At 44.2% G+C, this 26,505-nt stretch overlaps 1 protein-coding gene across 4 annotated transcripts in view; it reads right to left on the bottom strand.

Annotated features, from left to right (window-relative positions):
• Positions 1-1,686: 1,686 nt before the first annotated feature.
• The window catches only part of LRRC3B (leucine rich repeat containing 3B), a 95,392-nt gene continuing 70,573 nt past the window's right edge, over positions 1,687-26,505 (bottom strand). For all 4 annotated transcript variants that reach the window (XM_070364049.1, XM_070364051.1, XM_070364052.1 and 1 more), the window contains one exon: positions 1,687-2,945. In XM_070364049.1, the coding sequence (XP_070220150.1) occupies positions 2,003-2,782 (780 nt within the window). In that variant the 5' untranslated portion in view covers positions 2,783-2,945 and the 3' untranslated portion in view covers positions 1,687-2,002. The remainder of the gene's footprint in view (positions 2,946-26,505) is intronic.

The following is a 26,505-nucleotide window of genomic DNA, read 5'->3' as shown; positions in this document are numbered from 1 at the left end:
CGATAGGGCTTTCCATGGGCAAAGATGTGAGTCTTGAAGGCCCCCAAATACTCTCATATGAGTTGGAAGAGGCCATGTAAGTCAAAACGGCAAAGGATCCCTCCTTCCTAATTAAACCCGCAAAGGGCTATTTTTGCTGTTCTTTCTTAATTAAACCATCACCTGGGAGTCTGCAAACCTCTAGGCCTCAGGAGCCAGCAACTTGAAGTAGTCAAGTCCATGACTGCGAAGCATACAGCAGGACGGCTGTGAGGTCCACAGGTGACCAGGTGTCAACATCTGCAATACTGAGAAGCTCTAGGATCCTGAACTAATTACTGAAGCTCCGACATCTCTGATTCCTCATTCACAAGAGACTACATCATAGGACTATGGGAGGATTAACCAAGACAACCCAGAGGAAGTGTCTGGTGTGCAGGAAGTGTCCCATAAACACAATTAGTTGCTTTTATTCCAGAGTCTGGGTCCAGTCCTCATGATGTGGCCTCAGCCGGTCTTTCTCCTCCAGCTATGAAGACCCCTTCATCCCACCCACCCCCCCTACACGCTTATCCCCATGTTCCCTCTGCTTCCTCACCAGCCTCACCATCTGATGAGGTCTCACCCAGGTCTCTGATGTTTAACTACAGTTGAAACCGAAGAGACACAATTTCCTCCTCCAAGAACCAGACGAGGTTTCTCCTACCTCTGAACAGTATCAGGGACACAGTGTCTTGATGCAGAGGTGTATGTGTCTGTCAAATGTATGGAACATACATTTTTTTTTTTTTTACCACGTTAAGTTGTACCTCTATCAACCTACCCAGTCAGAACCTGATGAGAAGACCTCAGTCTCTGGGGACAGGGAGACTTGGTTCAAGTTCTGAAACTTTCTCCTTGGCAGGACACTGGGCCTCTTTCACACTCAGCTTCCTCCTCTGTAGATGGGGTGGCTGTCACTTTCTCCTCTAGGAGTGAGGGTTTAGAGGTAGAGTGTTCATACCTGCTCATCTGCTTCAGTCGTGTCCAACTCTTTGCAACCCCATGGACTGTAGCCCGCCAGGCTCCTCTGTCCATGGGATTCTCCAGGTAAGCGTACTGGAGTGGGTCGTCATGCCCTCCTCCAGGGGATCTTCTCCACCCAGGGATCGATCCCGCATCTCTTATATTACAGGCAGATTCTTTACCACTAAGCCACCAGGGAAGCCCTAGAGCCATAGTAATAGTAGGCAAAGGTCTTGTACCGGGCTTGCAAGCTGATGTTTGCATGATTACCAGGACCTTCGTTTTTGGCATAGGCATTTCTGTGTTGGTCAGAGGCCTCTGTTTACCCCAAGGTAATCTTGAGGACAAAATATGTGTGGTCTTTTTTTTTCCCATGTGTCTAGCAGAGAGTAGACATGGTGTGTTTAGCTAAACACACTGACTTTTAGGTACCAAACATTTAGAAGCATCAGAACTTAAGGCTCTGCAGGATGTCACGCAACATCTTATCACCCAGGTTTGCTAAGCCTTACTCTTTTGAAGTCCGACAGACACTTTACTTGGCTGAAAACTCAGCTATGGCTCCCCAGTGTACAGGAGAACTTAATAACACATCTCTCATTGGGATCGCTCTTTGGGTTCACATGGGTTGTCTATTTTTCTCTCTAAAGCAATGGAATGACTGTAGAGTTTTCTGGACCAATAAGTCACTCTGTTTTTCATGATTCAAAGTTAGGCTTTTATTTGGTTTCAAATTAAAAAAATAAATTTCATTATTAAATAGTGAGATGGATCTAACTGAGGTTCAGAGAAGTAGCTGACTCGGGAATATACCGCCAGGGGTACAATTCAGGGGTGGATTGCCTAAACGAAAATGAGTTGTTAGGTTGTCACGTTTGTTCAAAGTTCGACAGTGGCATAATTCAAAGGAAACTGCGATACAAAGTTTCAAATGTTTACAATGGATGAGAGAAGTAAACCAGCTTATTCTACCGCAATCCCAAACGGATTTCTTTTTCGACGCCAGGCAGCTCAGACGCTACACCACGGTGCTAATGTCGTCGGGCTCGTCAGCTTTCTTTTGCCTGCTCGGCAGGGACTTCAAGTATTCGAGGTGTCTCCGCGCGTCCTCCTGATTCTGCCTCACGTAGTACACCACGTAAGAGATCACCATGGTGAACCAGCCAAACATGGTGACCAGCATGGCGTAGTCAGTCGTTTTTTTAGGGAGGTTACAAAGGTCGGCGTCATTGGCAGCGTTGAGGAACGGCCTCCCAGCATGTTCATCCAGCACGGAGGTCTTGCAGATCACATTGTGGGCTGTCTCGTGATTGGACACCATGCTCCGCAGGACTTGCTGGAGCGTACAGTCACAGTGCCAGGGGTTGTTGGCAATTCTGGCTCTGGCCTTCAGGTTATTGAAGGCATTTTTGTGCACGCTCTGAATCCGGTTGTCAGACAAGTCCAGAGTCTGCAGAGTCTCGGCGACTCCCTTGAAGGCGTGCTCGTCGATAAACTCAATGCCGTTTTTGGACAGGTTGAGAACTCTTAGTTGATGGAGGTCCTTAAAAATCTCATTGGGGATGGATGTGATCTGATTGGAGTCCAGGTACAAGAGGACCGTTTCAGGCGGAAGATCTCTAGGTATTTCCTTGAGATTCGCATTGCTACAGGTGACATTTAAACCCCCAGAGGAAGAACAGAGACAGCCCTTGGGACACATACTGGCGGAATGAAAGCACAGTATCATGAGAACGAAACTTTGGAGGAGGAGACACATGGAGAGGGAGCGAGTTAGCCACAGGTCCACCAGATTCATGCTGGAATGTCAGCATAATCACAGGCCCAAGCCTCATCTACTCCGGCAAGCACGTGCGCTCACGGTCCAGCCCTGTCCACACGGTTGGTCTCCTTCCGGCGTGGTCCAAAGGGCTGCTACTCACGCACGCATCTCTTCATCGTGCTGGTCCTTGCGTGGGCACCTAAAGGGAAGAAAGCAGACGTAATGAGCTCTTTTGCAGATGGGGAGGGGGGGTGCATCGCAACGAAACAGGCATCTGGCATTTTATGTGGGCAGGCGAGCTGTTTATGCAGGTAATTTCCATCAGCACCATTGGGCGTTATCTGTGTAATGGCGTCTCTGCTCAAATCCCAGGTGCTGGGGGAGCGGAAGGTCAACAAACGACATTTCCAAGTGACGTCGCCTTGTTGTTCCTGGTGCGGAATCTGAGCAAACAGTCCAGATTCCTCTCCTCTCCACTGGCCTGCGCCACATCCTGTGCCCTTCCTAAAGTTGACGGCAACCAGACGGAGTCACCCCTCTCCTCCTCTTGCAAGAGGCATCAATGCGAATGAGCCTTTCACATGAGTGGCAATGAGAAATCACCCTGATATTTTACAGTTGATGACTGTAGATAACAACGACTTTCATGGCTTTTGAACGGCTGTCCAATTTGGAGTATTTTCCCTAAAGAAACCCCTTACTTGAATTATGAATGAGACGAATGGGTACATCCCAACCTTCCCAGCACAGTGTTTCCAGGGACCTCCAGCCTGGATTCTCCAAAGGAGCTGCCTCCCTTGGGGCCTCTGGGGACTACACCACACCCGGAAAGATGTCCTTACCTGAATTTCCAAAGGATTCTCTTTGTTTGCTAAACAGTGTAGTCCCTCTCCAATAGATCTTCGAATATGACACACAGCTCTTTTTTTTTTTTTAGTATAAAAAGAGTTTTAAGAAATACTAGCCTCTTATATGTAAGCCAAATCATTAAGCTTATAGAGTGCTGTATGAAGTTATGTCAGTGAAGCTGGGGGTGGGGGTGGGAATGACATAATCAGCAGCCAAAGAAATGCAACTGTAAAATGAGCTATGAATGTTTTTCTTCTATCAATATAATTTTTAAAAATACCGTCTGTATGCTTATAAGAACAGAATAATATGGCATCCTCATAAACACATATTTTGAGAATATGTTTTGGAAAGAAATTTGGCAATATCTACTGAGAACATTAAATTTTACATATATATATGTATATATATACATATATCTTTTGACATTGTAATTTTCTTTCAAGTAATCTATTCTAGGGAAATGTTCTAAAATAAAAATGTAACATTCCCCCAAAAAGGAAATACTAGCCTCTAAGTCTTCCTCAATACCCTATTCTTTTCTTTCCATTATGTGTGTGTGTGTGTGTGTATATATATATATATATATATATATAAATCATTTATATATATAAAATCATATTTATTTGCTTTGTCCCTCAGTCATGTCCGACTCTTTGCAACCCTATGGACTATATAGCTAACCAGGCTGCTCTGTCTGTGGGATTTTTTTGGCAAGAATACTGGAATGGGTTGCCATTTCCTTCTCCAGGGGATCTTCCTGACCCAGGGATTGAACCCATGTCTCCTGTGTCTCCTGCACTAGCAGACAGATTCTTCACTGCTGAGCTACTGGGAAGCATTATATATATAATATATATTATGTACATAATATATGTACATATCCCCTGGAGAAGGAAAGGCTACTCACTCCAGAATTCTGGCCTAGGGAATAATGGGGTTGCAAAGAGTCAGACACGACTGAGTGCCTTTCACCTTTCACATATATATATATATATCTTTTATATATACTTATGTAAAATATATGTATATATCTTTATATATATATACATATATCTTTTACATATATCCATCTATATATATATATATTTCCTGTTGAGCTGTTGTTGGGAAAAGGCCTAAGAAATTGCAAAGCTTTAGTGATATGAGCAAGATTATGAACTTGCCCCAAAATAGAGATGTGAATATAAGTTTACACTTGAAACCGCTCGCTTGTGTAAAGAGGACAGGCATTCTCGCAGACTGGGGAAGTGGCTCTCAGACAGACTCTGGGCCTTGTCCACGATCACAGAGCTCATAAGTGGTACAGATGGCAATCAAGCCAAAGCCTTTGTTCTGACTGGTGAATCTCAATTCTTCTCGCTACCCCTACAGCTCTTTCTCGATTCCATCTGCTCCATGGGGACAAACAAAGTCCAGGGACTGCTGTGGCTTCCGATGCTGTTATGCTGCAACTCAGTGCCACATGGAGGATTCCATGAGCCCCAGGGAGGGGGCTCCCTGCCCTGGGAACCTGTGCCTGACTTCAGAGGATTCTCTCTCAGGATCTAAGGAACTAGGAAAAGGTTCATCCCTCTTACAGCCGTGAGCAACAAAAGACTTTGCAAACTTGTCTTTTCTAAAGATCCCAGATGGATAAATAGAGAGGGAAATGACTCCAAATGTTACCAAACTCACAGAAAAGAAGATTAATGTGAGCTGAAAACATAACGAACTGGGTTGTTCATCACGGAAAAAAATCAGATTAGCAACAGCAGAATGAAATGAACGTGCTTTTGGAATCTCGAGTCCCTCAAATGCCAGAGAGGCTGCAGCTGAACCCCGAGGCTGACTAAGCCATCCGTCAACAGCTCGTTTCATCTGCAGTGTAGGCTCACCTCCCTCCCGTGTTTTCCCTCCTGCAAACCTTCATTGCAGGGCATTTGGGGACTGTAGTCATTGCCTAGATGGGGGAGAAAAGACATAAAAGGAAGGTACTGGAGGCTACTTCAGAGAAGAAGGAGGGTGGCAGAGGACAGGCACAGGTTCCTGGGTGGAGGACAGGAGATGGACAAATGAATGTGAATAGAGAAACTAGAGTTTCCTGTCATCAAGCAACTTCCACCAATTGAGTATGTGCCACCTCCACCCTCCTAAATCCTGTGAATCGGTGCAAACCCTCCTCTGGAGCACACTCACATCTCTCCAGAGACCGAATCCATCTGGAGAAAAGTATCCTCTAATTTAGACTATGAGCTTCCCAGGTGGCTCAGTGGTAAAGAACCCACCCATCAAGGCAGGAGACTCAGGTTTGATCTCCAGGTTGGGAAGATCTCCTGGAGAAGGAAACGCAACCTGCTCCAATATTCTTGCCTGGGCTACAGTCCATGTGGCTGCAAAAGAGTCAGACATGACTTTGGTGACTAAATAACAACAACAGTTTCGACTCTAAGCCCTGTGAGGGCAGGGACTGGTTTCTGCCTCGTGTAGAAATAATAGCAAATAATTACAAGGTAAACAGTGCACTGAGTTTGTTTTTCAGCTTTCATCCTTATGATCATTGTGCCCGTGGGCAAGTTATTAACCTCTCTACACCTCACTCTGCTCCTCCTCATATAGAGATTATAAAAGCATCTGATGACAATGTTGACATGAAAATTGTATCAGATAATCCATTCCAAGCATTTAGTACAATGCATAGTAGGTACCAAGTGGTCAACACTTGTTAGCTATAGTTATTATTATTATTCCAGAACCATTTCCAACTCGTAGCGTAGTGCTACATGAATATCTATCATCGTATGAATGAATCAATGAAATATTCAGCAATCTAGCTGTGCTTTTTCTTCCCTACGGTAATTATTTTCATTATTTTGGCACATAAACGTCGGCTCATCAAACATCTGTTGGTTTTACATGTCAAAACAGTAGTAGCCTCCGGCAAAATCACAAGTGTAGATTCCCAGTTGAAGAATAGAACTTTTTCTCAGCACACATCTCTAGGCTTTGTTTCTCCAGAATGGTCAGTCCAATGCTCATGGTCACAGACAAGAGATGGTTAGGACGTATCTTCTCAACATCAGAGTGCAATCTGTCTTGAGATGAAATCCTTCATGCCCTATATGGTCCACCCATACACAGGATGAAATGCCTGTTGGGAGTATAAATCCTGCATATTCCTTGCACTCAAAGAGGCTGGACTCAAAACTATTTCATTTTCTCTCTGTGATTCACAAAAAGGGAATGGAATCTTCTGGGGTTGGCTACATCGCTATTGCTGCAACAGCCTCCAGAGCCTTCATCCTCACCCAGGACTTTGAAGTGACAGAAAGACGCAGCATGTGGAGACGTCCAAAGACATCGCATCAAGGTTACCTCCAGCAGGGAGGACAGAAGAACTGTCTCTCTGCTCTGTCGCGCTGATTGACTGTTTTCCAAAGGGATTATCAGCTTGGCATTGCCTGCAAGTACTGGTTAGATGAACAGCTATTCCCAGGAAGGGAAGCTGTGGGGAGATGTGACTCTCAGAGTGAAAACCAGGCATTCTGCAGACACCAGTGCTTCTCCGGCAGAGGGCAGAGCTAAGGAGGTGCCTAAATGCCCTCTTGTTCTGACCCCGTCAGGTCTAACCACAAACCCAGAGTAACAAACAAGCCATCCTTCTGCGGGGCGGGGGGCTGGGGTGTGGGGAAGCCCCCTTGCTAACTTCAGAATGAGTGAGTGGGACATAAAGGAGCCCTGGGGTCACCTTGGTGAGGTGACAGGCACAGCAGCTCTCCGCCTGCCCTCTTGAGGAGGAAGACGACCCAGCAAGGGGACAGCCCAAATGAAACAGCACCTCTTCTGCCTCCTAAATTCCCCTTCGCATCCCTCAACTCATTACTTCTGCCCCATCCTCACGCCCTCATTCCCTTCCAATAAGTCCGGGGCCACGAGGAAGCTGCAGGGTTTCTGGCTGTGCTGTCAGGGCTGAGCTGCACCCCCACAGAGGACCGTTTGACCCCCAGACCCGAGCCTTGCTCCCGTGTCCCTGTCACACAAGTTTCCTTTTTCCCCCTTTGGTCGCACCCCTCGGCATGCAGAACTCCCCTGACCAGGGATCGAACTTGTGCCCCCCGCAGTGGAAGTGCAGCCTGAACCACTGGACAGTCAGGGAGGTCCCCTGTCACACAAGTTTCTGAGCTTCAGTAATTAATGCTGGGATCAGGTGGCAATCCTCAAATACTGTTTCCAGAAAGAAAAAAAAATGTACTTAGCAGCCTACTAAGTGAGAAGGCAGTTCTTTCCATGGCTCATTAAACTCTCTCTTGCATGGAAGCAACCTAAATGTCCATCGACAGAGGAATAGATAAAGATGTGGTACATACATAAAATGGAATGTTAGCTGCTCAGTCATGTCCAGCTCTTTGAACCCGTGGACTGCAGCCCACCAGGCTCCTCTGTCCATGGGATTTTCCAGGCAAGGATACTGGAGTGGTTTACCATTTCCTTCTCCAGGGGATCTTCCCGACCCAGGGATTGAACCTGGGGCTTCTGCATTGCAGGTGGATTCTTCACTGACTGAGCTACCAGGGAAGCCCCTATAATGGAATATTACCCAGCCACTGAAAAGAATGAAATACGGCCTCTTGCAGCATATGATGGACTTAAAGATTGACATACTGAGTGAAGTTAAGTCAGGCAGAGAAGGAGACATCCCTTATGTGTGGAATCTGAAAAAAAATGATACAAATGAACTTATTTACCAAACAGAAACAGACTCACAGAGAACAAACGGTTCCTGGGAAAAGGGATAATTACGGAGTTTGGGATGGAAAATACACACTGCTGTGTTTAAGATGGATAACCAACAAGGACCTACTGTATAGCACAGGGAACTCTGCTCAATGTCATGTGGCAGCCTGGATGCCAGGGGAGTTTGGGGGAGAATGGATACATGGATATGTATGGCTGAGTCCCTTCACTGTTCATCTGGAGCCACCACAATATTGTTAATCGGCTAAACCCCAATATAAAATAAAAATCTAAAAAAAAAACCAGGGGACTGTATAACCTAGACATTAGCAGTTTACTTTTGCTTTTAACTCTCTGAAGCGCCCCAACTTAGAAAAATATATAGCTCTGCTTTGGTGTAACTTAATTATCTAAGTTTAAATACAGGCTGTCACTTATTTGTGACCTTGGTCAAACCTTTCTGTGCATTTAAATTCTTTGTCTAAAAAGCTGGCATAATAGGGGAATTCTCTGGTGGGCCAGTGGTTAGGAAATTACATACTGATTTCTTTATTTGCTCAAGTTTTCTGTCAACTAAGTTGTTGCTCAGTCTAACATCCAATCACAAGTCTGGTGTACATTATTATATATGTGGATCCTCTGTAAGTGGTTGGGCTTTTGTGTACTTTACTGTATAGAGTACATTAGTGTAGTATTTTTATTTCAAGCCTATAATGTGAGGAAGCAAGTGAAAAAGCAGGCTGATGCAGCTGGTACTTGTGCACTTTACAAGGTCCTGTCCTGTAAGATTGGAAATGTTTCTTTATTTTTTTGTATTTTTTAGTGTATTATTTGTGCAAAAAGGATTATAAGACCATTACAGAATAGTACTATACAGTTGATTGCGTTAGCTGGGTATCTAGGCTAACTTTGATGGACTTATGAACATACTCTTGGAAAGGAACTCGTTCATTTGCAAGGGACTTACTGTATATCCTGGCCCCTCCGTTTCCTCTCCAGAGTACTTCCTTGGAGCTAATAAGAGGTTGTCTCTCTCAGGCTATAGTCCTCACTAAGGTCCTAGAACAAAACTTATCGGGAAACTTTCAGATTTTTTTTTTTTTTTTGAGTCAGCACTAACAAATAAACAACACTTTTTTTTTTGAACTCTCTATCTCTCTCTCACTGGGTACTAAATAAAGAATAAAGATAAGATTATGTCTTCCCTGACATCTGTATTTATTATTCATCATGCTGCAAGGTTATAGGAAGGCCGAGTGGGAACCCATCTGTCTCAGTTTCTTTCAGCTTCTCTGTTATTATTACTTCCCACCAAGTGCCTAAGGTATTTGCAAGAGTGAGAGCTTTGCAAACTCTTAACACACAATCTACGTTTAAGTGTAGGCTCCCAAAGATGCTCCAAGGTGCAGAGGCAACTTGAACACTGCTTTTAGAAAGCATTATCCTTGCTGAATTCAGCTGCATTTCTGACTGGGATGGATGACTCTTACCACACACACACAAAAAAAACCCCCACAAAAAACCAACTTATCATAATCAATGACTTGGTGGGGAAAGTACAGGATTCAGATCTAAAATCAAGGAAATGAAAACACTAATTTAAATAGACACACGTACCTCAATGTTCACAGCCACGTTATTCACAATAGCCAAGATATGGAAACAGCCTAAACGTCCATTAACACTTGGATAAAGAATGGATAAAGAAAATGTGCCATATGCATAGACAATGAAATACTATCGGCCATTAAAAAAAAATGAAATCTTGCCTTTTCCAACAACATAGATGTACCTGGAAGATATTATCCTTAGTGAAGTAAGTCAGAGAAAGACAAATACTGTATATTTTCACTATATGTGGAATTCAAAATATGTAGAAACAAGCAAATAAAACAGAAACAGTGTCAAGATACAGAAGACCAACTGCTGGTTAACAGTGAGGAGAGGGGCGGGAAAAGAGGAAAATAGGGAAAGAGGATTAAGAGGTAACAAACGACTAAGTATTAAAAAACAAGATACAAGGATGAGATGTTCAGCACAAGGAATACAGCCAATGTTTTATAACTTTAAATGGAATATAATCTATAAAAGTATAGCAGTATTATAATGTATACCTGAAACTAACATAATACTGCAAATCAACTAAATGTAACTATGAGTGATGATGGAAGTTAACTAGACTTATTGTAGTAAAATTTTTTGCAATATATACAAATACTGAATCAATGTTGTATACTTGAAACTAATACACCATTATATATAATTACTTTTAATAAGAGATGTCAAGTAAATATTAAGTGAAGATGTACATATATGATCCCCTCAGGGATCAATGCAAAGAAATAGAGGAAAACAATAGAATGTGAAAGACTAGAGATCTCTTCAAGAAAATTAGAGATACCCAGGGAACATTTCATGCAAAGATTGGCTCAATAAAGGACAGAAATGGTATGGATCTAACAGAAGCAGAAGATATTAAGAAGGGGTGGCAAGAATACACAGAAGAATTGTACAAAAAAGATCTTCACAATGCGGATAATCATGAGGGTGTGATCACTCACACTCAACTAGAGCCAGACATCCTGGAATGTGAAGTGAGGTGGGCCTTAGGAAGCATGACTATGAACAAAGCTAGTGGAGGTGACGGAATTCCAGTTGAGCTATTTCAAATCCTGAAAGATGATGCTATGAAAGTGCTGCACTAAATATGCCAGCAAATTTGGGAAACTCAGCAGTGGCCACAGGACTGGAAAAGGCCAGTTTTCAGTCCAATCTCAAAGAAATGCCAAAGAATGCTCAAGCTACGACACAATTGCACTCATCTCGCACTCTAGTACAGTAATGCTCAAAATTCTCCAAGCCAGGCTTCAGCAGTACGTGAACCATGAACTTTCAGATGTTCAAGCTGGTTTTAGAAAAGGCAGAGGAATCAGAGATCAAATTGCCAACATCTGCTGGCTGGTGGAAAAAGCAATAGAGTTCCAGAAAAACATCTATTTCTGCTTTATTGACTATGCCAAAGCCTTTGACTGTGTGGATCACAATAAACTGTGGAAAATTCTGAAAGCGATGGGAATACCAGTCCACCTGACCTGCCTCTTGAGAAACCTATATGCAGGTCAGGAAGCAACAGTTAGAACTGGACATGGACCAACAGACTGGTTCCAAATAGGAAAAGGAGGACGTCAAGGCTGTATATTGTCACCCTGCTTATTTAACTTCTATGCAGAGTACATCATGAGAAACGCTGGACTGGAAGAAGCACAAGCTGGAATCAAGATTGCTGGGAGAAATATCAATAACCTCAGATATGCAGATAACACCACCTTTATGGCACAAAGTGAAGAAGAACTAAAGAGCCTCTTGATGAAAGTGAAAGAGGAGAGTGAAAAAATTGACTTAAAGCTCAACATTCAGAAAACTAAGATCATGGCATCTGGTCCCATCACTTCATGGCAAGTAGATGGGGAAACAGGGGCTGTCTTTATTTTTCTGGGCTCCAAAATCACTGCAGATGGTGATTGCAGCAATTAAATTAAAAGACACTTGCTCCTTGGAAGGAAAGTTATGGCTAACCTAGATAGCATATTAAAAAGCAGAGACATTACTTTGCCAACAAAGGTCCGTCTAGTCAAGGCTATGGTTTTTCCAGTAGTCATGTATGGATGTGAGAGTTGGACTATAAAGAAAGCTGAGCACAGAAGAATTGATGCTTTTGAACTGTGGTGTTGGAGAAGACTCTTGAGAGTCCCTTGGACTGCAAGGAGATCCAACCAGTCCATCCTGGGTATTCACTGAAGGGACTGATGTTGAGGCTGAGACTTCAATACTTTGGCCACCTGATGCAGAGAGCTGACTCATTTGAAAAGACCCTGATGCTGGGAGGGATTGGGGCAGGAGGAGAAGGGGATGACAGCGGATGAGATGGGTGGGTGGCGTCACTGACACAATGGACATGGGTTTGGGTGAACTCTGGGAGTTGGTGATGGACAGGGAGGTCTGGTGTGCTGCGGTTCATGGGGCTGCAAAGAGTCAGACACGACTGAGCGACTGAACTGAACTGATGTAAAACAAAAGAGATCAATCTACACACACACACACACACACACACATATAATTAAAACATTATTGAAGAATGTTTATATAAAATGCCTATATAAAAACCTTATATAGAAAATAGATAATAGTCTTATATTCAGAGTATGGTTCTAGAGCAGATGGTGTAGAGAATTTTGACTTTTTATCTTATAATCTTCTCTACTATTTCAATCTTTGCCATGAGCACAGTCATAGTATTAACTAGGTAAGGAAAAAAGGGGTTGGTCTGAAGCTACTGACTGATAAGCTATTTTCTGTTAGGAGTTACAGAAAGTACAAAAGTAGGCAAGACATAATGTCTCTTCTGACCAGCTGAGTCACCCTAAAAAGTCGTTTAAACTGTCTGAGTCTTAGATAAGAGTACAGCACACCATAAGCCTGAGGTTAGATAAAACCAAGGTCAACCCTCAGTTTGGGTACCAGCTGGGGGAGCTTGGGAAAACAAAGCGACTGTTTGGAGTCCAAGGTTTCTCAGCTATAAATAAGAATAACACTGATTTCACAGGTTTCATGTATGGTTGTAACTGTGCCACTCTCATAGCAGATGCCTGACAAAATATTACAGACTCTGAACACGCTTTCAAAGGCATCACAGTTAAGTTCAGATTTCCCAAGGGTTCTGTGGAATACCATCTGTGAGTTGCAGTCTCGTAAGTCTGAGAAACACACTTTTTGAGAGTTACAATGGTCATCAGCCTATTTAAGGTTCTGAGAAGTTACAGCAAAGGAACCTATTAACTCAGAATTATCCAAACATACTTGGTCCCCCTGCCAAAGGCCTCTGGTGTCCTGTAATTTTTATAGCATAACCATCCACGGAATATGATAACTGGTAAATTCAGATCTAACTAAAGAACATTTAATATTATCTCTACTATTTCTCCTCTTACTTCATCCAAATATTCTGAAGGAATACGAGGTGACATGTTTTGCAAATGAGAATTCAATTTGCCACTTGATCCTTCTCAGGCCAAATAATATTACCATACAGAAATAATCACCACCAACTATTAATAAGATTCATTGCAGGTAGAGATGAAAAAATGACTAATATATAGCTAGCACAAAGGATCATTTTGTTTAATGAAAGAAATATCTCGATTAAAACTTACATGTCCATAAATAAATTGCAACAAATGGGATATTACTGTGTTTCAATTTCAGGCTCTTCGATTTCCTCATCCTGCCTCAGGCACCACGTTTATTTTTGGAAAATCATTAATAACATGATCCTTAAGGGCTTTGAAACCTTGCACATGTGTGCTCAGCTGTGTCCGACTCTGTGACCTCATGGACCATAGCCTGTCTGGCTCCTCTGTCCATGAGATTTAAGAGGTAAGAATACTGGAGTGGGTTGACATTTCCTTCTCCAGGAGAGCTTCCCAACACAAGGATGGAACCTGCATCTCCTGCGTCGGCAAGCAGGTTATTTACCACTACTGTCAGCCGGGAAGCCCCCTGAAAACCTTAGAGAGTGGTAACTCAAAGAGAAGGTTTTGGAGTTAGCCATATCTAAGCCTCTAACAACAAAGGTCTGTCCAGTCAAGGCTATGGTTTTTCCTGTGGTCATGTATGGATGTGAGAGTTGGACTGTGAAGAAAGCTGAGCGCCAAAGAACTGATGCTTTTGAACTGTGGTGTTGGAGAAGACTCTTGAGAGTCCCTTGGACTGCAAGGAGATCCAACCAGTCCATTCTGAAGGAGATCAGCCCTGGGATTTCTTTGGAAGGAATGATGCTAAAGCTGAAACTCCAATTCTTTGGCCACCTCATGTGAAGAGTTGACTCATTGGAAAAGACTCTGATGCTGGGAGGGATTGGGGGGCAGGAGGAGAAGGGGACGACAGAGGATGAGATGGCTGGATGGCATCACTGACTCGATGGATGTGAGTCTGAGTGAACTCTGGGAGTTGGTGATGGACAGGGAGGCCTGGCGTGCTGCGATTCATGGGGTCGCAAAGAGTCGGACATGACTGAGCGACTGAACTGAACTGAAGCCTCTAACTTTGACATTCAATCACTTGTGTGTGTGGTAAGTCACTTTAGTCGTGTCTGACTCTGTGTGACCCTATTGGCTGTAGCCTGCCAGGCTCCTCTGTCCATGGGATTCTCCAGGTATGGATACTGGAGTGGCAAATAGTTATTAAACATATACAGTTACAACTCTTATTAACTCATATCTCAACAGGATTAGATTTTAAGAAATGTGAATATGAGAAATAGAATATTTAGACTATGGTTTTAAGAAAAGTTGTTATAAATGGTACATTACATTTGCCTTCTCAAAATTATATCCTCTTTCTCATGCAACTTACTGACACAAACTGACAACTTTATGCATATTTCCACTGTAAGCTGTAATTAAATTGGAACTTTTTAAATTAGGGAAACTGAATTTTCAGAGTAATTTCTTATAATTGCATCAAATTCTTGGAAAGTTGTATTTTTATTATTTAAAATGAATAAATCTGAACTCCTAGAAAAAAAAAAGAAGTGGCCTTAGGATTTGCTTTGATCGCAGATGGAGCAGAAGTTGTATTTTGCCTGTTCTAAGCCTCGGCCTTTTCAAGAGCACGTGCCCTTGCCTTTGCTCTTGGCATCTGCCCAGCCACCACGGCCAGCACGCTGGGCAGTGAGTGATCCCATGAATCTCACCACTGTCCCAGCCTAGACCCAGCCACACACTGACATGTGGGAAACCCAAACCAGAGCATCAGAGTCAACTATCGGATCTGCGGGTTTTGGACTCATGGACTCATGAGTGAGCCCACCTTAGACCAGAGGACCATTCAGGTACTCATGAACTTGTACGCAAATGCCACCAGGTTTGGGCACACTATTATCTCAAAAAAGCTAGCTGATACACATGGACATTTAACGGTTTAAAAAGTTAACATATTTATGTTAATTATCACAAGGCCCGATTGACATTTAACAGATTCATACCAACAGCTATTAGAAAAAAATGCTTCTTAAAGTTTAATAGAAAACTCATTCAAGAAGGGTGTAATGGCTCAATGCTGAAGGGCATTAGCAGTTACATTATCAGTAGAACTCTGTCTACTGACCATGAGCGTCAATAATGTTCCAAACTGCTACGGCATCCCCCAAGCAGCTCAGGAAAGCCAATACATAGATGAAAGACATTCATTCAAGACCAAGATCAAATCTGGATAATACGTTTTAAATACTGGTTGCTCCCATACCCCTGGTGCCTATGGCTCAGCGCCCAGAGTGGGGTCAGAGCTCCATCTGTGTAGCTAGGACCAGGGCCTCGGGGGTCAGACTGTGTCTGACACTGAGTCCCAGCTCCATCCATGACCTTGCCTTGCCTCAGTCTCCTCCTGTATAAACAATGATCACAGCAGTAGCTATACTTCTTCTATTTGTGGGTGTGTGCTAAGTCACTTCCGTCATATCTGACTCTTTATGACCCCAAGGACTGTAGTCCACCAGGATCCTCTGTCCATAGGATTCTGCAGGCAAGAATACTGGAGTGGGTTATCAGGCCCTTCTCCAGGGGATCTTCCCAACCCAGGGGTCAAACCTGGGTGTCCTGCGTTGGCAGGCAGATTTTTTTTTTTTTTTTAACCAGGCCACCTGGGAAACCCTCTTCTATTTGTAGTGAGGATTAAAGGAGATCATTTAGGTGCACTTGAAACAAGATGTGGCACTAAGTCAGTAAATGTTAGTTATTCCTATTTGTTGAGCGATTTCTGCTTGACACATACTCTTGGAGACAGGGCTTCAGAAGCCATCACGCAAACAGAGACAAATATCAGAGGGACAACTACAGGGAAAACCAAGTTTCTAGAGATTCAGTGGAGAATGTTTTTTTGAGTCTTCCTTGCACTACTTTTATTTTTGTAACTTTTTAAAAATTTGAAATTATTTCCAAATAAGTTTTGAAAAACTTAAAAAATATATATAAAGAGTGTCACATACTGATATGAAACTCATACTGTATGCATACCATTGGCTGAATTTTTCACTTTATCAATAGTTTCCCATGTTATCACATAACCTTTTAATCTATCATGTTTATTTTTTAAAATATTTTTATTGTGGTAAAAGTCACACAATATAAAACATACTAATTTAACTGTATTTAACCGTACCGTTCAGTGGCAGTAGGTACGTTCACATTGCAATTCTCATCATTATCCGTCTCCTGAATTTCTCACCTTCCTAAACTGAAACTGTCCTCATTAAACAGCAGCGCCCCACCCAGTCCCTGGAATCGACCAACGTACTTTCTGATTCTGAATGTGGGTGTTCTAGTCACCTCGTATAAGTGGAATCACACAGTATTTGTCTGCATCTAATGTACACTGGAATGCATTTCTAAGTTAACGTAATCTACGTCCTGCAAACAGACTGTGCCTTCTTTTTTCCTCCAGTGCCATGCAGCAGGTTCTCATTGGTTATCTATTTTATACACAGGAGTGTATATATGTCAATCCCAATCTCCATGAAGAATTTCAAGGTCATGCCTTAGCAACTGTGATGAAACAGAACGGAAATAAACAATATTTTGTTAATTCAGGCGCTATGGCCAGCATGCAGTTACTCTGAGGTGCTCACCTGTTGTTTTGTCTGCAAAAGGTGTCCATCAAATGAAACCTGCTCTCCATTGCAGACACCTAAAGGTAGACCCCCCAGGGAAGTCTTTCTCCAATTTCATTTTGGCCACTCACCCACCAGCACGCCTGCCCAGACCTGTGACTTCACAGAAAGTGTCACCGAGTAATCCAGGCTGATAACCTGAGGCTGACATCTGGACCCTGATTTCCCTTGCATTCAAATTATCCTTCCTTCTAGAACCTGACAATTTTTCCTTTCCAGAATGCCTGTGTGAAAAACCAAGTAGAATTGCCACCCCTCCAACATGCTAGGAGAAAACAAGCAGTAGATAAATTATCCTGAACCCTCATGTGATTTGCCTTCAATTTCAGGCTGAGTCTTCATTCCACTAAGGATCCTAAGGTACACTGTCAAATTCCATCTTCTTGGTGACCTCATGGGGGATCAGGTAAGATCAAACTTTTCCTCACTGATTTTATCCTGTGATACATGCTTTTCAAAAAGCTATGTCCTCTACTGTATAGCACAGGGAACACTGCTCAATACGCTGTAATAACCTATATGGGAAAGGTACCTGAAAAAGAATGAATACATGTGTATGAATAGCTGAATCACTTTGCTGTGCATCGGAAACTGACACAGCATTGTAAGTGACACTACACTCCCATTTTTTAAAAAAATAAATAAATATGCTAGCATGCTAATATGCACTAATTAAGTATGCTAATAAACAAATATGTTAATATACATAAAAAAAAAAAAACCAGACTTAAGTCTTCCTTAGAGAAGAAGATAAGGTGGAAAAACAGTATCTGCAGAATTATAGAGTCACACAGAAGGCTTGCTTGGATACTACTGATGACAATTTAATTCAAGCCAAAGGATCCTCAGACAGGCAGTCTCCTGTTCATGAAATTATGCCCTTGGGTGAACGAGGCCGTGCTTTCAGATTAATGGCTTGGGTCTAGCCTAGAGCTGTTCTCACCTCTTCCTGTTCTCCACCCGAGTCCTTTATCTTCTTAGTGAAACATAGGCTTCTTCCCCCCAAACTTCCTTTTACGTAAGAAAACTCAACAAAACAAAAAAAGGAAACCAGAACTGAGTTTCCATACTACGTAGTTCATGGCACGTCCATGGGGAACTGTGGGGCCCTGTGTTGGTTTGACTTGCCTCTGGGAATCACCCGGAAAAATTAACAGCTATCCAGGGACTTAGCTTTTGTCAACAACCAACCAAATAAAACTTTCCAAACTCACTTAATTGTCTGCAGGATGCAGTAAGACTTCCTCAACACCTCACTCAGAGGTAAAAGGCCAATTGAAATAAAACCGAATGTGTGTTCTCCATCCCAGCATGTACTCTATCTTGGGGAAGAAACCAGCCAGGTAAGATAAGTAAGAAAGGTAAGAATCGGTCCAGGTGAAGATAAGAAAGTCAGGCAGAGGAGAGAGCCACTCCCAGAAAAAGATAACAAATTCCCATTTCTGTCTCCTCTGAAGGCTTGCACAGTTTTTAAAATGTAAATCATCAGAATATTAAGAAGCAGTCACCAGCTTGATTGCCCATTGGACAGTTTCAGAAGCTGTGACCAAATTGTTCTTGTTCAGTCACTCAGTTGTGTGCTACTCTTTGTGACTCCATGGACTGCAGCACACCAGACCCCTCTGTCCTTCACCATCTCCCAGAGTTTGCTCAAACTCATGTCCGTTGAGTCGATGATGCTATCTAACCATCTCATCCTCTGCTGACCCTTGCACCTGTGACCAAGTTGCCTATGTATTAAAGCAAGTCCGCACACAGTCAGCTCCAGTAACGACTGGTCAGGAGAAGGTGGGTGGTTTTTACGCCACCTTGGCATTTTGCTTTGTCTCAGGATGTGAGAACGGGGGAAATGTTGGGTCTGGGCTGGCCTCCCGACTCCCTGACGTAGTGACACTGAACTTAAGCATGAGGACATCATTCTCCCCGCTGCCCCTACCCCAGGACCCTGCATCCCACACACTTCTTTGCACCTCAGCAGTTCCTAAAGTGACAGGTAGGCAGGGTGGACAGGGTGGTCGTGAGCAGCCTCAGGGCTGACTCAGGGTCAGGGACCCAGGAGGTGCTCAGGACCTGCTTGCTCAATGAAGGGCTGAATGGCTGAAAACAAAGCAGACGTTTCTCAAGAACCAAAGAGCCTGACAGGGTGCAGACGTGCCCCCTGTCTTTCATCTAGATGGTAGCCGAGAAACCAAGGAAGAGAGAGCACCACTAATGGCGACCTGCTTCTCACGCAGTCAGGACCCAAATCGACGCGGGTAGCCTTCCACATTGAGAAAGTGAAGAAGGCAGCGTCCCGCTCAAGAACACCAGCATCCAGCAGAATCAGTAGGCTGATGCCCCGGCATGCCAGGTGGGCTCACCGTGTTTAACATGCCGAGATGGGTCTCGGCCTCTCAGATGCTGTCTCATCAAGCCAGTGACATTAGCCTGGCCTGTGAGTTTCAGAAACACATAGTCAAAACATGAAGGTAAAATATTTATGGGGAACCCACTCCAGTATCCTTGCCTGGAAAATTCCATGGATGGAGCCTGGCAGGCTACAGTCCATGAGGTTGAAAAGAGTCGGACATGACTGAGAAACTTCACTTCACTTTTAGAGGCAGAGGGGGCCTCTCTGGTGGCTTGGTGGTAAAGAATCCATCTGCCAATGCAGGAGATTTGGGTTTGACCCCTGGGTCAGGCAGATCCCTTGGAGAAGGAAAGCGCAACCCACTCCAGTATATTCTTGCCTCAAAAATCCCACAGGCAGAGGAGCCTGGCAGGCTACAGTCCAAGAGGTCCCAGAAGAGTCAGACACGACTTAGGGACTAAACAACGCTATAAGTGGCAGAGACAGACTGAATCTGTACCAAGTGGACTTTTCACTTTAGTTGTGCAGCGTTTCTCTCTTTGCCTGTCCTCTGTCTCAGCTCACCATCGACCCTTAGGGAGAGGGAGCGTCTATGAGTCTATAAGGCCTCCTGGTGCTTAGCTGCAGGGAGCTCTCCGGAGGTGAGGCTGTCCTGGAAGGACTCCAACACCGAGTTCTCTTCAGTGGAGGAAACAGATGGCACTCATCTCATGATGGGAAAGCCGAGGCCTTGACCACATGAAGAGCTGACTCTTCTATTATTCAGGTAGTAGACTCTTATCTCTTTGGGCATCCAGGGAGGTCTGTTCCAATTGATTAACAACTATCTAAGATTGGGACCGTGCTTGCCTTTCTGTAGGCAGAACTAGGACAGAGTGGTTGAAAGTCTGCTCTAAGCAGGGATGATGGGGGTGGTTTGGAAAAGGTCATTATTGTCTTTTGGTACAGGCAAATATGCCCTGATGAGGCTGGACTTTCCATTTCAACAAAGAAACAGCAAGCTCTCTTACCTCTGTGGCCCTTTATTTGCAAGATATGTCTGTGGAAATGACCTAAATGTCCATCGGCAGAAGAATGGATATAGGATATGTGGTGTGTACACAGTGGAATACTAATCAGCCATCAAAAAGAACAAAATAAAAAGAAAAGAATGAAAGAATGCCATTTGTAGCAGCATGGACGAACCTAGAGATGATCACATTAAGTGAAATAAGTCAGAGAAAGACAATATCATATCATATCACTTACAGGTAGACTCTAAAATAGGACACAAAGGAACCTATCTGTGGCCCAGAAACAGAATTATGGACACAGAACAGACTGGTGGTTGCCAAGGGGGAAGGGAGCTGGAGGAGGCATGGTGTGGGAGGTTGGGGTTAGCACATGTTAGCTGTTATATGTAGAGAATGGATAAACAACACGGTCCTACCATACAGCACAGAGAACTATGTGCAATATCTTACGATAAACCATAATGGAAAAGAATGACTGAATCACTTTGCTGTACGGCAGAAGTTAACACATTGTAAATCTACTATGCTTCAAAAAAATACATTAAATGTATGTCTGTTATCCTCCACAGGGCAGCACATCTGTTATCTGCTGACCTGAGAAGGGTAGTTGCCTGGGTGTCTGGCTATGGACATATTTATAAAGGTCTCTTTTCTCTTAATTTATCATAAAACTTCCATGTAAGTCTTCCCAGATACATGTGAGGTTCCTGAGCCTTTTTCTGAGATGACCAAGGTGGAAGCTTCAGAGAGGCGTGTTTATAATGTCAATAAAGGAAGCGCTCGCAGACAGTGTTCCCAGAGGCCACCGTGGGGACATCTCCTTGTTTGGAGGCTTTGCCCCATGGCCACAGGCAATGCTGCTGCTGCTGCTGCTGCTGCTGCTGCTGCAGGAGGTGGAGAAGCCTCGGGCTAATGTCTGATGAGTCAGACTCTGGATTCTTCCAACCCCTGGGGCTCTCTCTCTCTCTTTCATCCACCTCCTGGGTCCTGGGTCATTTTCACCACTCATTATCGCCAGCACCAGAAGGAAAGTGGAGGAAATGAAGGGAGATGAAATTCAAATGAATCAATCCTGCCACTTGTTTGCAGCTCAGCTTGCGAGCGTACAGGGGCGAGGTGGCGGCTGCTCTTCTGTGGGTTCCGAGTCTCTGAGCTATTCCTGTGCCCCTTGCTGCCAGGCAATATTGAGGGGGCTGGATGCAAATGAGCTGTTGGGATAGAAGCAGAGAGGCGGTGGGGAAGCTCACTCCGGCAGCAACTTCTTCAAAGGAAAGGGAAAGGATGTCACACAGAGTAGCCCAAGTTTTATAAAACAAGGTTACGTTTGGACTCATCTTATTCCCTTAGAAGTAGAGGGAAAGGGATGCGAAGACCACACTGAGAGCAGTTATAATGCAGAAGATGCACCCACTTTCATAGCAACAAAAAGAAAGTATTCTGCAAAGAGTATGCCGAGGACAGCAACAACAGACGCAAGGAAGAACTGTATGAAAACCCGAAAGAAGAATGAAAGGAAAACAAAACACAGGAGTATCTTTAACCCACCGTCATTCACACAGGTAGGCTGCAGGAGAGGGAAGGAAGCTGGAATGGCCGGGCGTGTCCTCTTCACTCTGAGCTCATGTGATGGGAAGGGACTGGACCCTGGTTCCCAGTGTCCTGTCCTGCTCTGGAGCCGACCCTGCAAAGTGCCACCCACATGGCCCTGCAAGGAAGAGCTTATGTAATAGGAAGGGCTTGTTCCAGATACTGGGAAGCTGACGGGGAAAACCTTTTTCAGGGACCGTCTCTAAAGCAGAATCACTTTGCCTCCCAGGAAGAACCCACACGCAATGACTGACCAGGGAAAGGGAGAAAGTCCTGGCCACACTGGACCATTCTGGGACAGCTCTGAGCTGCCTCGGGGTGGGCTGAGGTCATCTCAAGGCTCTGCATCACAGGGTAACTTCTTCCTCTCGCCAGTCCATCCCATCCCATCCACAAATGCTGATCCCAAGTGCACTACTTCTTAATAAACTTCTTGTTTGCAGAGTCCCATTCCCAGTCTTCTCCCCTGAAAGCTTGACAAGTGATCATCCTGCCTGGGATGTACAGTTGATCATTTTTTTTTTTTTTTCTGAGCTAAAGATTCACTCTTGGTTATGATATTGGTATGTACGAGAGAAGCTATGGAACACACCCAAGAAGACATGTAAGCTGAGGACGTGGGAGATGCAAGAGACAGAAAGGCTGTGCGTGAGCCGAGTGGGACTAGGATAACCAGACTGGGCTTCAAATTGAACTTTAAAAAAAACAGTGGAAGGGACCCTAAGGAATAGGGAACACCAAGAAGTCACAGGCACATCACTCAGCAAATGTTACAGCACCCAGATCAGGTCCATCACTCAGCAAACATTACGGCACCCAGATCAGGTCCAAGCTTATGGGAGGAGGGCAGCGAAGGGGTCCAGAGTGGTGCTCAGCTGGTGAGATAAGGGGTGGAGCTCGGATGACTCCTACACCACAGCTGAGTCCACTAGTGGGCAAGTGACCACTGGGGCTAAATCTAAGAGCAGGATGCTTTCTACTTGGGGGAACTTTTGGCAATACAATCTGAAGAGAATGTTTGCCACCAGATAAAAGTGTCCTAACATAGAGACTGGACTAAATTATCATTGCCACTGAATGGCACCAGACACAGCCTTTAGACCCTATGTTTGAGGGGAATAAAGCAGGAAACAGCTCAGTGAATGGGGATTCATGAAACCAAGGTCTCCTTGAATTCTACTATAACAATTGAACTTCAATTAAGATATGGCAAAAAATAGGATAGTATGTAGCTGTTTTAAAAAACAAGAAGAATATACACACAAAAAAAGCACCAATATACACACAGAAATATATATATATACACATGGGCTTCCCTTGTGACTCAGCTGGTAAAGAATCCGCCTGCAATGCAGAAGACTTGGGTTAGATCCCTGGGTTGGGAAGATCCCCTGGAGAAGGGAAATGCTACCCATTCCAGTATTCCGGCCTGGAGAATTCCATGGACTATACAGTCCATGGGGTCACAAAGAGTCGACACGACTGAGTGACTTTCACAAACAAACAAACAATACACACACACACATACACACACACACAGATATATAAAGTCTACCACATCTTAATATTAGAAGAAAAAAGGCAGTTGTCTAATTAATGCAATAAGCAAATACATCTGTGGCATCATTTACTACATCTGATAATCTTATAATCACTCATGTTTAAAATGCATAAACACCTCTGGAGGAATTTACAGTTGCCAATTGTACCCCCATTTTCCAGGTGAAGAAATCAAGACCCAGAGATGTTAAATAATCTGCCCAAGGTCACAGAGTTAGTAACTAGCTAAGGCAGGATTTGAACTGGTGTAGAATCCCTGCAGGTCACTTCTTTCTCTCCCTCCTTCCCTCTCTCTTAATATGTGGGTGTGTGTGCACACGTGTGTGCGTGTGCTCTGTCTCCCTCACCACCACACTGCAGCTGGCCCTGCAAAGAGGAAGTATAGTGACAGCACCTACGTCTGTATGAGACCCTCGGATTACCAGGTGCCTTGACAGAGGTGTGGTTGTCACTACGGTGCTTCAGAACATCTTCAGGGCTCCTTGGTGGAGGTGGAGGGCTGTACTTCCCCACCCTCTTTGAAGTTAGCTGTCTCTGTGTGATCACTTTGGCTGATGCATTCTCAGCAGAACTTAGGTGAGTTTTAAGGACCCTTTGAATCTCCTCCTCTGTCTTCCTGGGTCTGTAAGTAACTCATAAAAGGCAGATCCCGTCACTAACACACTGGACACACAGCAGGAATAAGAATTAACCAGGGGTTGAACCCACACTCTCGGCAGTGCAAGCTTGGAGTCCTAACTAACTGGACTGTTAGGCAACTCCCCAACGTTTGTACTTTGAAGCCACTGAGATCTGGGGATCATTTATTACTGTGGCATTATTACCAAGCCCATCTTCACCATTCTGAAGTGCTTATCCTCCTTCTACAGATAAAGAAACTAAGGTTCAGACAGGTTTAACCATTTGTCCATGGACACACAGTAGTAAGATGGGAAACCCTTTGACAAGCAGAGATTGAGGAGAGAGATCGTTTTAGGAGGCACACACACACGCGCGCGCGCGCACACACACACACACACACACACGAACCCCAGCAAAGTCAAGAAGGCCGGAGAGAACATTGGAGCCACTGCAAATATTCCAGTGTGTAGGGGGGAATGGATTGATGCCGACAGGGCAAAATCTGGGTTCTGAATTCCACAGGAATATCAAGTTGACTCTGAACTATTAAATATGTTTACAGAAGGTCAGTAAGAAAGCTGGAGCAAAGGACTGGAAATTGTCAGAAAAGAGACACAGAAGTGTAAACAGAGACACAGCTCATGTCATGCTCAAGGCCAAGGCAGCAGCAAGATTTTCCACCACCAAGGCCCAATTTCTGACCTTGGCTGGTCCTTTAAATGCCGTGTAGATTGACTCTCTGACTTGATGCCATGGCAACCAGCTCTACTGACCAGTTCCACGCAATCTGCTTTCACCTTTGGCTCCTTGGCCACTATCACAAAATGCAAAGCTTCACAGAGAGGGCTGGAACTTTATTTTTTATTTTTTAACTGAAGGATAATTGCTTTACAGAAATTTGTTGTTTTCTGTTAAACCTCATGAATCAGCCATAGGTATACATGTATCAAAACTTTATTTTTTAAAGGGTGGGAAGAGGGAGGCTTCCAAAGGAATTGTTCATCCATGATCCTACTGAATAACTTAGGCAAACTGTCTACACTGGCTGATTCACCAGCAGAAATGGGATGAGATGCTCCAGCTAGAAGGAGCCTGAGAAAACAAGAGGTGGAAGCCGTGTAGCCGGAGGGTCAGGCTCCGTCAGACTTCACCATGACTGAGAGCCCAAAGAGCCAGTGCCGAGACACGTCTGGCAAGCTGTCCTGAAGGTAAGAACAGAGGTTTATTCCTCAGGAATTCTGTTGGCATGTATTTCAGGAAAAGTGAGCATCCCAGCTCTGTAAAATAAGCAAAAAAAGTAGAAAAGAAACTGCCTGCCAAACAGGAGATGTGGGTTCCATCCCTGGGTCGGGAAGATCCCCTGGAGAAGGAAATGGCAACCCACTCCAGTATTCTTGCCTGGGAAATCCCATGGACAGAGGAGCCTGATCTGTCCCATGGACAGACTGTAGTCTGGGCTACAGTCCATGGGGTCGCAAAAGAGTCGGACACGACTTAGTGGCTAAACAGCAGCAGAAGCACCAAAGGAATCCTGAGTGATTCCTCTCTTGGCCCAGAAGAACTGATGGCCACTGGGCTGGACAGGGTGGTAAAGCGACCAGGAATCTTTCCAATGAGTCCCTTGGACTGAGAGGAGATCTAACCAGTCAATTCTAAAGGAAATCAATCCTGAATATTCATTGGAGGGCCTGATGCTGAAGCTCCAAAACTTTGGCCACCTGATGTGAAAAGCCAGTGTTTGCCACGCCTCTGTTATAGGTGTGAACTGACCTGCTGTCCCTTTCGTGGATGGGTCAAGGGAAGCCTCATAACCTCATGAATTTCCCTCTCCCAGATCTTGATCTTTCTGAACCTCCTCCTATTCTCCAAAGGGGCAGCTGACTCCTCAGCACGCCTTGGAACTCAGCACGACTAGAATATAAAAGATCTCAGAATTGCCTGCCCAGGCTTACCTGATATATATAAATATATATATATATATATGGCGGAATTGTTTTGGTCTGCCATTTTTAATGCATGCGGCAGAATGCTCGTGTAGGGAAACACAGAGTACCAATTAGGTAACCTGAGATCTTGCATCGTTTGGGATAAACACAAAGGAAGAGGAAACAGGAAATAACTGATATAGAAGGAGGAAAAATAGTAATCTTTTGACGCTGATGTTTGTGGGTAGACGCCACGTGCAACTGCAACGGAAAGGAATGGACCTGCCCAAGGGGGACAGTGACGCTCCTGGATGAGCACCCTGAGCGGGAGTGTGGCAGGGGCCCAGGGAGCAGACAACGCCCCACCGAAGCAGCGTCTGGCTTTTCTCCAGGCTGGGGACGGTCTTTCTGGAAGCACT

Source organism: Bos mutus, chromosome 27, assembly GCF_027580195.1.
Source record: "Bos mutus isolate GX-2022 chromosome 27, NWIPB_WYAK_1.1, whole genome shotgun sequence".
NCBI classification, from domain to species: Eukaryota; Metazoa; Chordata; class Mammalia; order Artiodactyla; family Bovidae; genus Bos; species Bos mutus.
This window is presented reverse-complemented; position numbering and strand designations above follow the sequence as displayed.